The sequence below is a fragment of the Ursus maritimus genome, unplaced genomic scaffold (genome assembly GCF_017311325.1).
Source record: "Ursus maritimus isolate PB19 unplaced genomic scaffold, ASM1731132v1 scaffold_34, whole genome shotgun sequence".
Lineage (NCBI taxonomy): Eukaryota > Metazoa > Chordata > Mammalia > Carnivora > Ursidae > Ursus > Ursus maritimus.
Genome location: NW_024426008.1, coordinates 23432688 through 23450434, shown reverse-complemented (window position 1 = coordinate 23450434; position 17747 = coordinate 23432688). Strand labels below are relative to the sequence as shown.

Genomic DNA, 17747 nt, shown 5'->3' with positions numbered 1-17747 from the left:
TCCTTTGTTGGGTCTTTTGTTTCCTATTCCCTATGCTGTGCTACCTCATTTGCTGGAACTCATCCTCTTACAGCTTTCTGAGAAAGAGTAAATGGAAGAAACCTATTGAGACCTCACATATCTAAAAATAACTTATTTCTCTTCTGATTCTTGATTGATAGATTGGATGGGTACAGAATTCCTGGTTATTAATAATTTTTCAGCAAGATTTCTAAGACAGTATCTCATTTTCTTTTTGCATTTCTCAGTCCATTTGAGTATCAGTACCCTGTGCTGGGAAGCCCTCCTACACAGATCCCCCTCTTAACCCTGCTTGAGCTCCGACTACACATGCTGGGTCACCCATCACATAGAAAGATGTGTTCATCATCCCACTCATCCCACTAGCCTGCTCCACTGTGCAGAAGCCAACCTTAACCAGTTAGGCCCACATATCTCTCACTACGCCACCTTCCCTTCCTTGCCATCCCCAGTGTGGATGCCCTACTTACTTTTCCTAGCCTTCAACACATCTCTCTGAGCCATCACTGGACACCTCCTTTGTTCTGCCCTTCCTAATGGCTTTAGCATGGCATTATTCAGAAAGAGGAGGGAAGAAGAATGAAAGAAAAGACTGAATTTTAACATTTGTCATCTAATGTATATATTCAGAATTTTTGAAACAAAATTACTATTAGATTTTATGTTAATCGTGTTGATTTTATAGGCCAGATCCTTTCATTTAGAATTTGGATATAAAGGTTTTCACTAAAGAGTATTCATGTTAATGGGAGAAAAGTATCCCAGTGAGTTGTTTTGGCAATGCCAGTGAGCAGAGATCAGGGTTTTAAGGCCAAAGCAATCAAGGAACAAAACCCCTAGTAACCAAGTCCTATTCCTCAACAGAATAGGACTGAGTCCTGAGCCATCAACCAGTTTCTTTTCTTTTTTAAGATTTATTTATTTATTTGAGAGAGAGAGAGCATGGGGAGGGGGAGAGGGAGAGAAAGAAGCAGACTCCCCACTGAGCGCAGAGCCTGATGTGGCCGATAGATCCCACAACGCTGAGATCATGACCCAACTGGAATCTAAGAGCTGGAAGCTCAACAAACTGAGCCACCCACTCATCCCTATCAACCAGTTTCTATATGGGATGCAGACACTCTGAAGAAGTATGTTGGCTCCTGAAATATCTAAGTATCTAGCACTCTGCCAATTAATTAAGAAATGAGTCTAAATACCAGCATAAAAGCAATATATTTTAGAACTCACCAAAATATACTATTAGACTCAATATGCCAGGCCATTAACCTCATAAATTTATTAAATGCTTGACATTTCAGCATTTGTAATTACTTGGATAATTCTAATAGTGTTCAATAGTATATAATTTTAATAGTGTAATCCAGGGCTTCTTAACCTCAGGACACTTGGGGCCAGATAAATTCATTGTGGTGGGGGCTGTTCCATGCATTGTCATTGCAGGATGTTTACCAGCATTCCTGGGCTCTACCCACTAGATGCCAATAGCAACCCCCCCCACCATCTTGACTGGACAATCAAAGATGTCTCCAAATCATTCCTAGTTGAGAACCACTGCTTTGAATTTACAGTCTAATCATTTAGACTCTTTTCTAACTTTGGAATGTATATTTTTTTCCTCAAGAGTGATAAATAACCATCACTTTTTAGCTTTCCAGGTATACAAAATTAACAGATGATTTTTGAAAGATTGTTAGTGATGCTAGCAGCATAAAATGCCAATTTAAGAGGTACTCAGCTTATATTACGTTTTCATTATTACGTGTAACATGATTGTTGGGTGGGAAAAATAAATTCATGTTTACAAAATTTCTCAGGAAACTGTGCTCAGCATCCAAGGGTTAAGAGCCCACGCTCTGCAGACAGAGTCTCAGTATGAACCTTCATTCCAACTGCTCACCAGACCTGAGCATGTGACTGAATCTCTGTTCTTCTATCACCTCTCTGGTAGTTTGGTGGTACTAATATTAGCCAGCTTAGAGGGTTGCTGAGGAGGATAAAATGAGATAATATAGACCAAGTATTTGGCAGATAACAAGCACTTAGTATTTCCTAATAATACTGTTCTGTGTTTACTGACATTCTCCCAAGTGTATCCCATGTCTATTGCTATTTTCACTCTACTATAAAACTTGATGAGGTTTTTTTTTTTTAAGATTTTATTTATTTATTTGACAGAGAGAGACAGCAAGAGAGGGAACACAAGCAGGGGGAGTGGAAGAGGGAGAAGCAGGCTTCCTGCTTAGTGGGTAGCCTGATGTGGGGCTCGATCCCAGGACCCTGGGATCAGGACCTGAACTGAAGGCAGACACTTAACGACTGAGCCACCCAGGTGCCCAAAACTTGATGAGTTCTATTTTACAAAGGAGAAACATTTGACTGCAAACCCTTCTCTGTTTATCAGTTGATTGTATATCCTATTTGTCAGAAAATGACTATTCATTTTCTATGGACACAATGAACATATTTGAGAAATAAAACTGGGGAAAGTGATGTGATCAGGGGTCATATCTGCTCAGTGCATTTAGGTGATACTTCAGAAGAAAAGGTATAAAAATTCAAATAACATTTAGTGATGTTTTAAACAATTAGTATTTACTGAAAAGAATAAAACTGAAATCCGGGCTGTTCTGGAAAATCCAGAATTATCTGAGATATCTGGACCTGTGGACAAGAAAACCTGAAAGTAGGAAAATAGGGTTTTCGGAGAAAATTGTACCTTTAGGGAAGTGGTCCTAGGCATTCTAAACAGCTGGTTATTGGGTTCAATGTAACCACTCTGGAGGCAAGTAAGAAGAAGGTCTCTTCATTCACTGTAATGAAATGAGCAGATAGTCTACACACACCTAACAGCAGGAAAACACCCTCATCAAAAATCAGTAAGTCACTTGTTAGAAACCACTGAATCATGGATGAAGAGAGTTCATAATCCTGTAGAGGCATACAACTCACCCTAGATTTTTAATCAATTTTCTTCTCCACTGCAGTCAGCTTAGTTCAGGATGATTCATTTTGTTAATGCTTTTGGGTACCACCCTTACTTTTCAAAAAAAAAAAAAAATACAGCTGCTCACATCTATCAGCCAATGTTAACCAAAAAAGTAGAATTAAGCAATCTTCACTTTATAAGAAAGGCAATTTACAATTCTGTTCAAACTTGGGCGCCTGGGTGGCTCAGGCGGTTAAGTGTCTGCCTTTGGCTCAGGTCAACCAGCCCAGAGTCCTGGGATCAAGTCCTGCATTGGACTCCCTGCTCAGCGGGGAGTCTGCCTGGGATTCTTTCACTCCCTCTCCCTCTGCCTTTCACCCTGCTCTCTCTCTCTCAAATAAATAAAATCTTTAAAAAAAAGAATTAAAAAAATTCTGTCAAACTTGCTTCTAGGAAAACAATACTTCTTAAATATCAACAGAATTATATGTACTTCTAAAGCTTTAATATGTCCTCTCTGGCGTGCTAATACATGCTTGAGAATTGTTTGAGAAGAGTTAGTAAGGATTATTCTGAGCTGTTTCAAGATTGATCTATTGAGCCAGATACAAGTAAATATAAAACATAACTTGTTAATCTCTTCGAATATATGCAAATTATAAGTGACATATGATGTCCTTGCACAATAAAAGGTTAATATTGAAAATCAAGTAGGAAGGAATAAAGTATGATTATTTGGGTTCAATAGTCATGACTGAACATCTTTGTATTAATTTTTCACATGTGTTCCCTAGATATAAGATTGAAGTAATTAATGTGTTTCTATAAAACAATGGCTAGAACTTTAGACAAGTTACAAAATACATTCTTTTTCCATACATACACATCTGTTTTCTACCATATTAGCATATCCTTATAATACTGACATTAGCTCTTTACAATACATCTTAAGTATTGCATAACACCCACTTATGCTAAAGACTGGTATATTTAGGAATTTTTAATTTATTGGTTTCTTCAGGGTTGCATAAGTAACAAATTAAATGGCATTATTCCTAAAATCTTTCACCAGAGTGTTTGGGCAGTGGCTACATGGTAGTTTGTCAACTATTTGGCACACTGTAGACAACTAGAGATCTTCAAAAATACTGATGCCTGGTTCCCACACCAGGATACACTGATTTAATTGTTTTGGCATGCAACATAACATTAGGATTTCCTAAAGCTCCCCAGGCAATTCTAATGTGCTGCAATGCTGGGGAAACTTTGGGTTGGGGTAAAGGCCCAGGTTGGGTGTAGGAGCCATAGGCCATTGGCTAATCCGAAGAATCAGTCATCTTAATGAAGAAAACATTCTAGATTATGAATAATGGGGATAAGGAGTACCGTGGGGCAAGTCTTACACAATAGTCCAAGAGTTTGTAAAAAAAATGTACAGATGGGTTAATGGGGTCCCATTTTGTCAAGCCAATTGGTAAGTACCAAAGACTTTATTTTCTTTATTTTAATGTATCATTTATTGTGTCAGAATATCTATGCTCACTAAAATCTATTTTAGAGCAATGGGTGCAATGGGTAACTTAGGTAAAACAACAGTCCTAGTGGTTAAGGTGAGACATACCTATTTGTTCTCTAATTTCATATGTAGTAACCTCTGAGGATTATAGTGGATACCATGTTAATATGTAGTGGGAGCCCCAGGTGTACCTTTAATGTGGGTCTAGTATTATGTCCAATTGGTAGCAATTGGTACATTTCAGCAGATGTTAAAATTAATTCAGAATCTGTGCTGTAGAGGTTCAAGAGCCAATCAATAAGTCTTTATTTCTTTGCCACTTACATTATTTTAGTAAAGTCTGGACTTCCAATTGAGTCTAAATATGGGTCTTTGTTTCAGGTTTTTTTTTTTTCTTTTTTTTCCCCTTCCCTTATAGTCAGGTTTGTTTGTTGGTTTCTTCCTTCCTTCCTTCTCTTTCTTCCTCTGTATCTCTTTTCTGGTTGGCCACTAAATATAATTTGATAGCAGGGGGTGTCCTCTCTACCCTATGCTTATTTATAAATTTCTTCTTCCAGAATTTCAAACCAGTATCATCAGGCTTAGGGGCAACCCCCATAGCAATAGTTGCTTTACGGGGTTTAAGGAAGTTTGAATTAACTCTTTTGCTGTGCCACAGGGATGCCATAGGTGTTTTTCCCTATAGCCCTGAGGATCAGGATCTTTGTTATGAAAGAAGCATAGGAATCAGCAGCAGGAGAGGTACTTAAGGGTCCTGCTGTACTGTCTGCTCTTAAGTATATGAATCACAGCACCCCACCTATTGGTTTTCTTTCTGCATCTCTCTTGCTCTCTATATACAATTTCTCTCAAAATATTACATATTTCTAACTGCAAAAAGTCATGGCTTTTAGTTTGTCTTGATCCGATTACTCATAGCGCGGGTGGTTATGGGAAAAGTTCAGAAGCCTGGCAACCAGCCTTATGGGCAACCACCTTTTCCTCCAGGGAATGCCAGTCAACCTCCCTAGGATCAGGGCCCACATACAATAAGGTCATTTTGTCTATGGCCTATGGGGGAGTCATCAAACTCTATGATTGCCAGATTAGCCCTTGATATGCTGGTAATCAGCAACACTAAGCAAAACCCGGGTACATTGGCTAGGGATTTTATATTAGAAGAGCAGCGGAATTAGTTATCCTCTGGTGTTCTGGCAGGAGCTTATACCAAATGCTCCTTTCCCTTTCCTTTTCTCATAAGCAACTGGCCATAGACCTGCAACTGGGGTGCTATGCTTAATTCTCCCCAGGACGTTGGTCTCCTTCTTTTTCATAAAACTCACAGAGGGCCAACTCTGAGCCTATCTCAGGGAGGCACAATCACAAACAATATTCACATGGCTGCCCCCAAGCTGCCAGTGATGGTCACCAGGCTAGATGCAGTGACCACATTGTTCTAGCTGGACCCTTGGTAAGTGGCAGTCAAGAGCCAAACAGTTAAAGCTAGCTGTGTCTGCCTTTACAGGTAAGAGACTCAAAGACCACCTGCCAAATACAGGCCAAACCCAACAACATGTCAAGCTGTGGTATAGTCAATTAACAACAATTCTTGTCTTGGGGATGAGAGCATTTTAGGTTAGGGAGAGATGGCAATATTGACAAAGACAAAAAATGTACCCAAAGCACAAGCCTGCAGTAATTGGTAGCTCTGTCTCAGGGGGCCTTTGCCATATCATGGAACCAGTTAGTTAGCCAAGAAGAGTTAAAGCTGGCCAGGTGTCCTTGGTCATGAATGGGCCACCTTGTTCACAATCCAGATGTTTTAATTGCCTCCTATTCACCCCATTGGTGAGGGAGGAAATTCTGCCCCATGGCTATAGGGATGCCACATACAACATTTGACACCCAACACTGGACATATGAGACTGGCAGCAGTTTATTAGTCACATACACTTGCAGCTCAGGGTAGGACACTGCATGCCACAGAAGGCTAAATGGGCGCTGAACTCAGAACAGAGCCAACAACCAGGGCTGTAGGAGTAAGGCCTTGTAGTAGCAAGAGGCTGAGGTAACCCCTGGTTACTGTGAGACAATGCGATTGGCTTCTTTGCATAATTCCATGAGCTGGCAGGAAAATGAAACCCACTACTGAGGGATAAGAAAGAACTGTGCCTGGTCCTCTTGAGTAGAGCTGTTTGGCCAGGGGAGCCAGACTCCACCATGGGAGCAAGCAGGGTGGGGGACTTGTGGTTAGGACATTTAAGTCCGTCCCTGTTTCACCAGATGTCAAGGCAGCATATAAAGTTGGGCCTTAATTTCTGACCCAATATATCAACATTTATGGTGAGCAATAGCATATTTGGGGACCTATTATTGAGTGCCTACTACATGACAAGCATGTATCATCAGTGAACAAAACTAAGATATCTGTTCACAAGAATTATCCATCCAGTGGCATAATTCTTTCTGAACATTCCCTTAGCACATCTATTATTTGAGGAGAATAAGAAAATATTGAAGTTATTTATCTTTTCTAATCTCTTAGCCAAGAGATTTCCCAAAGATTTGCTGATAAGAGAACTTTCTGAAGATCCTAATTTCCCTTCATTTTTTATTTCAGTCTTCTTGATAAAACAGCATGATAACCTGAAGTAAAAGCACAAACATCTAGATTGGTCCCAAGGTTGTCGATGAGATATATAATCAGCACTGATTTCTGATCACTATGCTTAAAAAAAATACAAGGGTTTACCTCTCCTCCTTCACCAGATCACAATGAAATGATGGAAGAAATATACAAACAAAAATAGATCTGAAGCAGCACTGATTATCATGGGGACTGAGTGGGACTGTTTGCTACTGACACATCAGAGAAAACAGTGAGAGTTTGCTACAAGACGTAAAGCTGCTAGAAGGAGATTAGTGGTGAAAAAATAGAAGAGCAGAGTCTCATGTCTTTAAAAAAGTGAGTTTCTCTTAGAAGCACAGGCTGACCCCAACTGGATGGAGTGGAGGTTAGATGGAGTGGAGTGCAGGAAGGAGACCATGAGCAAGGGAATTCAATAAGGGGCTGTAGAACCTCAGAGGTTGTCTGTCACTTGGGGCAAAGTTCTATGAAATGGAGATCCAACCCAGAAGAACAAGGGCAGTCCCCAGGAAATTTACAGCCTGGATAGGACAAAGATGCAGCCCCAGACACAAAAAGCAATTCCACAGAACTTGCCCTGGCCCAAGTCCCTCACCACATCTTCCGCAAAATCCCTGGAAGTAGGTCTCCTGGTCCCAGAATGTACATTCACTGCTTCTTACATAACTGGCTTTTAAGAGGTACAAAGATAATCTGTGGTAAACCATCTTGTAAAAGCACTCAAATGATTACTTCAATCTTTCAAATATCTAACTCAAGTGCTACTGAATTATGACTAAAACCTCATGAGAAACTAATGAATGTAAGCTTGTTTTTCATATAAAAAACTACTCCACTTAGACATACATATATCAACTAGGATTGTTTTCTCTGTAAATAACAACAAGAAACCCTGTGACAGGGGCCTTAAACAAGCCGAGGGAATAAGCCATCAACACTGTTTAGCATCTGAATGATAACCAGCAGGCTACTTACACCTCTCTAGTCAGCTGTGCTGAATATACGGTCTTCCTCCTTATGCTGCTCACCTCATGGTCCCAAGACAGCTGCTGCACCTCTGGATCTCAGTGTGTACTTTAGGCAGGAAAAGAAAGGAACAGAAGAAGGCTTACTGTCTGGATCAGAAAAGCAAGGCTTTGCCAGAAACGTCCACATTTGTGCTTATGTTGTATTGGCCAGAACTGTGACACATGGACCCTGCTACCAGCAAGAGACTTGGGAAATCATTTCTACAACTTACGGCCTAAGTTGAATCAATCCATAGTTTCACTTACTCCTTTGTACCTAAAATGACTGTCTTAAAGGCATTAATGTTTGTCTATTAACCTTCACCATGCAGATTAATTCCAGTTGGGGCTGGACACAGTAGAACCAGAGAAAGAGGGATTTGGAATCCAGGAGACATGGGTAGAAATCACGGCTCCAGCATTAACCAGACATGTGTATGGCATACATTTGGTTCTTCTCTTTTAAAAAGTTTCTTAGGGTTTTGTTGTTGTTTGTTTTAACAGCATGAAATGCCTTTTAGTTGTGCCTACAAAGCCTGTGAACCCTGCATTTGTCTGTTACTCTTAACAGTAGGGTAAGCCCACATCTGGCACATGTGCTGGACAGTTGAACACGTTACTTGAGTACTCTCAACTTCTTCTCTCCATAAAATGGGAAAATGGCCATTTCACTGGACAGCTACAAGGACTCTATAAGATTACACAGGTAAAGCAAAAATCCCACTGTTGACTGAAAGAAAACCAACCTCAAAGTGCTTTTGTCCTTTGTTTTACTGAGGACTGTAGCCCAGGAAATGGTCTTTCCGATTGCTCTGCAGAATTGCCCCGAAGCTTATTAGATACAGGGAATTATGTATGCAAAAGAAAGGGGTATGCGTGCTTGGAAGCAGTTCTTCAAGCCACAAGCACAAAGACAAGTCACAAGATATAATTTGCTATGGTTGTAACAATTAAGGTTTTCTGATTTCCACACAGACATGTGAAAGACCCTTAGATCATCTTAATACATGTTTCTATCATATCTGATTGTCTAAAAATTTTGCTTGCATGGCCCTGCTTAACTGGTTTTCTGGTTCTTCCTGTATTTGATTTCTCCTTGAGGTCAACTGAGATGGTCACAGGAGGCTGATTATCAGTCTCCTACTGCAGTTTTAGTGCACACCACCTACTGCCCCCCCGGAAACTTACATTTTACACAAGCAATTACTTTGGAGGGCAGCCTTGAAAATGGATTATTTTTTGCAATAACTGTGAACCCACAAAAAAACCTTCAAACCTCAGTTTTGAGAAGGCTCTCCCAAACTGCTTATCTTAGCAAAAACCTGTGTAAAAGCACTACCTCTGACCCTCTCATTGCTTTGGTCAGGGTTGGTTGGGTTTTTTTTTTGTTGTTGTTGTTTTGTTTTGTTATTGTTGTTTTAATTATGCAATGCTTAGCATCTGACAAATGCCAAGTGGGTCCTATTGAAATTAGAAACAATCTAGAAATTAGACTTATTCTATCCCATAGCTGTATTTGTGATTGTTGAGTTATTACTTTAATCAAAGCTACCCTAACTTCCTCCAAATCTCTAATTTACCTGGTAGAACTGAGGTAATCTCGGTACATTATGAACACAAGTAAATAAGTTATTGAAAAAAATGAACCTATTTACACTTAAAAGTTAATGTCCATCCAGAGAGATTGTTTAATGAGCATATTATCTCAAACTGTTAAATTAGGAGCTGTTAAAAATTACCTCACTAAATACAGTAAACAGAGTACAGTAAAAAAAATAAATAAACCTGATGTTTGTGCTGTAGCCTGTATTACCAAAATATTCTTTCTAGAATTGCAGGATCTTTTTTTTGGAAGGGGAGGGGGTTTGTTTCTGTGTGTGTGTGTGTGTGTGTGTGTGTGTGTGTGTTCTCTCTAGTCTCTAGGGATATAGAAACAACACAACCTAAAACTAAAATATTCAAGTAACTGGTTACAATCCAACTATCTCCCAGAAGAGCCAAAGGAAAGTCAGTAGAGAAAGTGCGCTGTAAATTAAGATACTGTACAAGCTTAAAGTGATGCATTGAGAATTTTAATACTTTTACCAGGATTTAGATAAAAGTCATCAGTTCTCTCTCTTTTGTTAATTTATCCATTCATTCATTATATCTTTATGGATTGATATATCAGATACTATACTAATTAACTTATTTAGATTAGGTTATGCAACAAATGTTCATGATAGAAGACTGAATTGTGAAATAATATGGGTGATTTCAATTTTATTTTTCTTGATATAATTTAGTGTAAGGGCCATGCCTAACTTTATAATAAAGGAAAACTTCAAATACTGACTAACTTTACCTAAGTATACAAAACAGTTTAAGGGTAAGAAAAGAAAAACATATACAACTGTTCCAAGAACAGAAAGATGGGCAAACAGAGGAAAGTTGTCAAGGGTGAAAGGTGGGGAGATAAGAGGGGGCAGAAGTGGGGGGAGAGAATTCCAATGAGGTGGGTGGAGAAAGGGGTGGAGCTTGGACAATTGACTCAGGTCTAAGTGGTCGTCCGAGGGCTATAAAAGCTTGATGAAACCTGGCCAGGACAGCAGCCTGAGTCCAGGATTGGAACAGAGGCAGAGACCGGTGGGCGACAGCGGCTGCAGTCCTAGAGGAAAAACACCCAGAGCAGAAGCAATCTGGTCCAAGATGCCACAACAGTACTTGTCCCACCTGGCGAGAATCTGGCTGCTACTGAGCCAATTTCCCAGTGAGATCCCAGCCCGTAATGACAACGACATAATTAAGGCATGCGGCCGCGAGTTAGTCCGCCAACGTATCTGGATCTGCGGCTCGGTCTCCTGGGGAGAAAAGGCTCTCCAGCAAGTGCGGGAACCTCGGCAGGCACCTGAATCACCTACAGGTGAGCGCCCCGCCCCCCACCGCTCCGTACTTCCTATTATTGGTTGTCGGCGGACCGCCGACATTTAGAACGGCACCCGCACTCCCTGGCTCCAGACGGTTCGGGCTTCCCGCGCTTAGCCCTGACTCTGAGGCTGCTGATGCCTGAAAGTTTCGAGTTTTCCCTTGTAATTTGCTTTTCTAGTAAGGTCTCACCGCGGATCTCACCAGAGGTAGGGAAAGCAGCGGGAACAACGAAGGCCTCTCCTGAGAGGCACTCGGAGCCCTTCACCTCCTGGCAATCCGGATGATCCAGATGGGGAGAGGGGGAGCCACAGAGGATGTTGGTTACCCAAAGACCCGCTGGAGATGGGACCCATTCGGGCTGGACCCCCGAGTCAAGTCCGCGGGCCTTTCGGTCGTGCTGGGGGCTGGGGCAACTGAACAGGCCATCTAGACTTGAGAGAGCTAGAGGCAGTGATGTGTGCGCTGGTTTGAGTGCCAAAGGGCATGGGAGACCACTGAGAGGGTCCTGGAGTGGTAAACACGAAGGGGCTTATTAACCACTCTACTCCTTTGCAAAAAGGCTGGGCTGTGGCCCACACCATCAAAAATTTCCTTTTAATTTTATTTTTATTCGTAAACTTCACCAAAGGGGAGAGCCTAGCCTCCCATCCTTTTTGCACTGGACCTTGAAGTTCATTTATGAGATAAGGGATTGAAGAGAAAGAAAAGGGCCTAATCTACAGGAGAGACTGAAGGGACCTAGAGTCAAGGGAAGTTTGCCCAAGGGAAGTTCTCAGCTGAAAACCTGATTGATGCTTCAAGCATTTGGAAGCTGCAGAATTGAGTACAGCTCAAATCTGGAATGGTTTAGAAAACAAAACAAAAACAACTTCGTTAGTAATAAACTATTTATAAAGACAAACTGGAAGCTAAGTGTAAGTAGAATGCAAATTTTCACAGACACGCTATTCTAAGCAGTGCAATGGGTCATATTAAATTCAGAAAATGCAAACTCAATTATGAATAACTTAGTGTTTTATGTTTCACAACATATATGCAATTTATGATATATCACAACTATATTTTATAGCCTATCCATCCTGTATATAAGTGACCCTCATATAAAATTATTGTGTACACTAACCACCATTTGCTTCTCTTTTATGGGATTTAAAGCTGATTATAAAGCTATTCCCTTTACTTTTTCTACACTGTTGGTCAGAGACCAATTTATTTAATGCAAGTTCTTACAGAATTCTTATATAATATTATAAGAGGACTACAAAGTTGAGGGATTTACTGATTCAAAGTAGGAATGACGAGATTGCATTGTGTTTCCTTTATTCACTTTTTCTGAATAAATAGTATATGTTCATATTAAAGACTGAAACAGATACATAAATATAATAAGAAAAATGAAAAACACTCATAGATATTAAAGATTTTGAAAAAATATGTGAATTTAATGAGAAAATAAAAATATCTATATTAAATGAGGAACTGGAAAGCAATGTTAATGAGATATGTAGGGGCACCGGGCTGGCTCAGTGCGTAGAGCATGTGACTCTTGATCTCAGGGTTGTATGTTTGAGCCCCACCTTGGTTGCAGATTACTTAAAAATAAAATCTTTAAAAAAAAATTTGGAAATGTGTACATGTATCTTCTGACTTTCACTTAACATTATATTGTGAGCAGTTTCTCACATTGTTATTCTCCAAAAACATAATTTAAAACTTCTTTATAGTATTCTATATCATAAATCTACCATATATATTTAACCATTCTTAGTGGACATTTAGGTTTTAACCATTCTTAGTGGACATTTACGTTGTTTCCAAATTGTTGCTTAAAAATGTTTTTTTGATCACATTTATATATAGCTATTTAGCCAGATTTTTATTTCTGTAGGAGTACTGTGATTTTAAAGTATTTTTGAAGAACACTCTTAACAGCTATCCAGTACATAATTTAATTATAAATAACCTACCATAATATTGCCTGCAAGTGAAGATCAAGAAAAATGTTTAAATTACTAGTTAAGAATATTTTGGAAGTATATGTCAATAATTTATGACTCATGAGTTTAAAACCTCTATTGTTAGTTTTTGTTTTCATATTATTAAATTGTTAACTAACCATTTTTTCCTACAACGTGTGCAGAAATAACACTCATTGCACCCCTTTTAAAAAATAAGACAGATATTTTGAACTAAAAGAGGTCTATGTAGTGAAATTTTAGTCCAAAATACAGTGGTTAAGATGTTTGTATGACTTCAAGTCAATTAGAATATTATCTTTTATTTAGACTTGAGAAGGTAAAGTTGTTGTTGATTGCAAAATGTTTCGAGTTAAGTTTAAAAAATACTTTTAATAAATGAGTGCAGCACAAGCAACAAAAGCAGTAGTAAAAAAGAGGAACTACATCAAACCAAAAAGCTTCTGAAGGGCAAAGGAAATAATCAGAGTGAAAAGGCAGCCTATGGAATAGGAGAAAACCTTTGAAAATCATGTATCTGCTAAGGGTTTAATTTCCCACATATGTAAGGAACTCCTACAACTCAATAGCAAAAAAGGCAATAATCCAATTAGAAAATGGGCTGAAGACTTGAATAGACGTTTTTGCATAGAAGACATACAATGGCCAACAGGTATAAGAGAAGAAGCTCTATATCATTAATCATCAGGGAAATGGAAATCAAAACCACAGGTATCATTTCACAGCTGTCAGGATAGCTATTATTAAAAAAAAAAAAAAAAAAAGACAGGCCCCTGAGTGGCTCAGTCAGTTAAGTGTCCCACTCTTGATTTTGGCTCAGGTCATGATCTCAACGTTATGAGATGAGCCTCCGTGCTGGGTGTGGAGTCTCTTGACATTCTCTCTCTCCCTCTGTCCCTCCCCACCTAAAAAACAACAAGTATTATTCAGGATGTGGAAAAACTAGAACCCTTGTATACTGTTGCTGGGAAGGCAAAGCAAAATGGTGCAGCACTATGGGAAACACCATGGAGATTCCTCAAAAAAAAAAAAATACCATATGATCCAGCAATCCCACTTCTGTATATTCATCTAAAATAAGTGAAATCAGGATCTTGAAGAGATATTGCCTCTCCCACATTCATTGTAGCACTATTCACAATAGCCAAGATCTCAAAACACCTTATATGTCCATCCACAGATGAAAAAGAATGCAAAAAAAAAAAAAAAGGCTATGAATAAACACAACAAAAACTACAAATGTTTTGCCTAATTAATTAACTGGCTTTAAGTACATGGAAAGTTACTATTAGCTTTTCTCTGTATTCAATAAGGCCCCAACTATAGAAAATTTAAATTAAAGCAGGAGGAATTTTATGAAGAGGTTGAATTAAACTTAGGATATCTTACTGAAGGAAAATGCAAAAACTTCTGACTACCAAAAATGGTATAAATTCTCATCTGTCAGCTTAGAACTTGAATGAGAAGGAGCGCTAGGAGGAAAGATAAAGTCCTAAAGTATAGTTTTATTTGAAGTTAATACTCTGGGGAAAAAAGATCTATTTACATCTATTTAACAGATGTCTGAGGGACATCAGAGACTGGTTATCTCCTGACGTTTAGATGAGAGCAGTTGAAAATTCTGCCTTTTTAACTTTATCCGGAACCAGTAATTTGCCCCCATGGAATATTTGATAGGATTACTATAATAACTCAGAAGTTAGTAACAAAAGAAAATTACCCAGGTAAGAAAAATTCATCTGTGGTCAAACTGGGTGTTTTCAATGACCAAGATGACTTCAGAAATCAGGGAGTCAAAACTGCTAGGATGAAAGCATAAAGAAAGATGACAGAAAGTCTGTGGGATAAAGCAGAATCTTGGTGATGCTGTAGTAATTTTAAGCCACCCAACTATAATACTCAAAGTTGTTTAATCAGGATATTTGTTGATTCTGTTTTGATGTTTAATTCTATTAAGACAATGCTTTCCTTTATGTCTATCCAAAATTTTATTGTTTTCCTGATGTTCTTTGACTTGAGTATTTTTCTCTCTCCCTTCTCCCCTTTTAGAACTTGTGTCATCCTCCGTCATCAATACAAAAACCTTAAATACAATATTGGAACACATTCCTAATTTGTCACAGGAGCTGAAGGCAGCACTGTCTGGGAGGCAGTCATCATTACAAGAGCTACAACTTGTACTGGAAGATCCAAATCTTACCTTGAAAGAATTGAAGGAAATTATTCTTATTGGACAAAATGAAGCTAAAGACAAAAGTCTTTCAGAATTAGAAAACTCAGGCTTAGATAAACATTCCCGAAAAAAGAGACAGTATGTAAACTACAGTGAAAAGTGCTGTAATGTAGGTTGCACCAGAAAAGAGCTTTCTTCAATATGCTGAGATGGAAGTATTGTGTATTTCATCTACTGTTTACATGATTCTTTATGACACATTCACTGATGGCTTTGTCACCCCACTGATTACTAAAATATGAGAAATCATCATTTAGTGTTTGGGCTTTTCATTTGGTGTGTAACAAACTATTCCTTGTATTATTATAGTTTCTGCTAATAATACTTTTTATTCCAAAAACTATTTTTGCCTTTTTTATTAATGGTATAATTATTATTGCTTTTTTAATGCTGTTAACTTAGGGTGACACAATCTTTATCATTTTAGCCACACACAATAACTCAAAAAAATTTTTATAGCTTAGTAAAACACTTTGCTTTGCACTAATGAAGAAAGGATAAGCCTATTTTTAAAATTTGTATTTGATATATTATAATCTGTCACCCACTCTTTTTTCTCCAGATTTAATGCCCAAATGTTATTTCACTACTTAATATTAAACACAATAGCAAGAAATAAAAATAAAAAATAACTTACACAATGCCTAACACCTGGTACACAAAATGGACCAAAATGTTTTTATTGATATTAATTCAGATTGGATATATAAAGAGTCACAAAACTTGGACTTTTCTAATAGATTTTAAAAGATTTTTGTGTCTTATTGAACTATTAATTGCAAATAATCATACTGGACACTAAATCCATTTAATTGAGTTGGGGCCATATAAACTCAAGTATTTTTTGAAGTAGGGTTCTTCTCCTAATTCTATCATCTAAGACACTAAAAGTAAATTATGTTTAAGGAAAAAAATGAATAGATATATAGAAGAGAATAAACAACTGAGTGTCATATATTACAGAAGAACTGATTTAGCAAGGGAACAAACCTTATGTTTATTATTTGAGAATTTACAAACCATTTCTATAACAAAATAGCTGTGAAATGATATGAAAACTTGTGAGAAAAGTAAATTAACAAGTATCTTGGTATTTAGCTAGTTCCTTTGACTCACATACACATACATTTCTAGGCAGCATTTATAGAAAACTTAAATAGCGAGTTAATCTCTATCAAATATCTAAAAACAGAATTTTAAAAAATTCTCCCCAATTTCAAACTCCATAATGGTTAATCATAATGAGGTCTTTAAGGTATATTAAGTCCTAACCAAGGCCACCTTGTAAAACTTCATAAGTGGCTGCAGAACCTCACAGGCCATAAGCCACCTTGGACAAAGCCAGGAAGAATGCTATCCGAAATGCAAACTCCAAAAAAGGAGAACAAGAGCAGTACCCAGGAAATTTACAGCCCCATCAGAATGAAAAGGCATTCCCAGACACATAAGGTATCTCCCCAGACCCTGCCCTAACCCCTATCCCTCATATGCTCTTTCAAAAAAGGCCTGGAGGCAGGGTTCCTGGTCCCAGAATCTGAATTCATTACCTCTGATAATATGACCACATTTAAAGGGGTACAAAGACAATCTATGGCTAACCATCTACTATACACACTCAAATAATCAGTTAACACCTTTAAGATATCTAATTCTTGTGTTACCAAAGTCCTACTAAAATTCTCATGAGAAACTCATGGTTGTATGCTTAATTTATTTCTCATATAAAAGAATTTACTCTTTGTATATGTGTATCAATTAGGATTGTGTTCTCTGTAAATAACAAAACCCTATAATGGTGGCTTCAAAGAAGCCTATGGACTAAATATCCAATCCTGAATGCAGCCTCCTCACACATTTCCGGACAGCTATGCTGAGTATACAAGTCTTCCTCCTTAGGCTGCTCACCTCATGGTCCCAAGACAGCTGCTGCACCTCTGGATCTCAGTGCATACTTTAGGCAGGAAAAGAAAGGAAGAGAAGAAGGCTTACTGTCTGGATCAGAAAAGCAAGACTTTGCCAGAAACCTCCACATGTGTGCTTATGTTGTATTGGCCAGAACTGTGATACATGGACCCTGCTAGAGACTTGGGAAATCATTTCTAGATTCACTTATAGCCTAGAGAGTTGAGGTAAGCCAGGGAAAAGGGTCTAGAAAGAAGACTGAAGTAATCAACCTATACCTTCACTCATGCTTTCTGTTCTTGTACCTACAATGACTGTTTCAAAGACATTAATCTTTATTAGCCTTAACTATTAAGATTAAGTCCATAATGATGTACTATACGTTGGCTAATTGAATTTAAAAAAGATTAACTCCAACCAGAGTTGGATCCAAGAAATATCACCAGAAAAGAAAGAGGTCTTTGGAATCTAGTAGACATGGGTATGAACTGAATTCCAGCACTTAGCAGCTATATGCATGGGCACATTTATTTTTTCTCTTTAAAAAAGTATCTTTGTTTCTTTCGTTTCGACTGAAAACATATATTTTTAATTAATTGACATTAATTTTTAAAGCAATTTTCATACCAA

The 17747-nt window shown here is 38.2% G+C and overlaps 1 protein-coding gene across 1 annotated transcript; it reads left to right on the top strand.

The window, feature by feature from the left end:
• Nucleotides 1-9489: 9489 nt before the first annotated feature.
• On the top strand, nt 9490-15464 carry RLN1 (relaxin 1). The gene is made up of 2 exons (XM_008690907.2): nt 9490-11001; nt 15032-15464. Exons 1-2 carry the CDS (start codon nt 10668-10670, stop codon nt 15361-15363), a joined length of 666 nt encoding a protein of 221 aa, XP_008689129.1. The 5' UTR covers nt 9490-10667; the 3' UTR covers nt 15364-15464.
• Nucleotides 15465-17747: the final 2283 nt, after the last annotated feature.

Excerpts from the sequence above, each read along its gene's own strand:
- RLN1 (XM_008690907.2), top strand. The coding sequence starts at position 10,668 with ATGAAACCTGGCCAGGACAGCAGCCTGAGTCCAGGATTGGAACAGAGG. Across the intron at positions 11,002-15,031 it reads GGCACCTGAATCACCTACAG|AACTTGTGTCATCCTCCGTC; the intron begins GTGAGCGCCCCG and ends CTCCCCTTTTAG.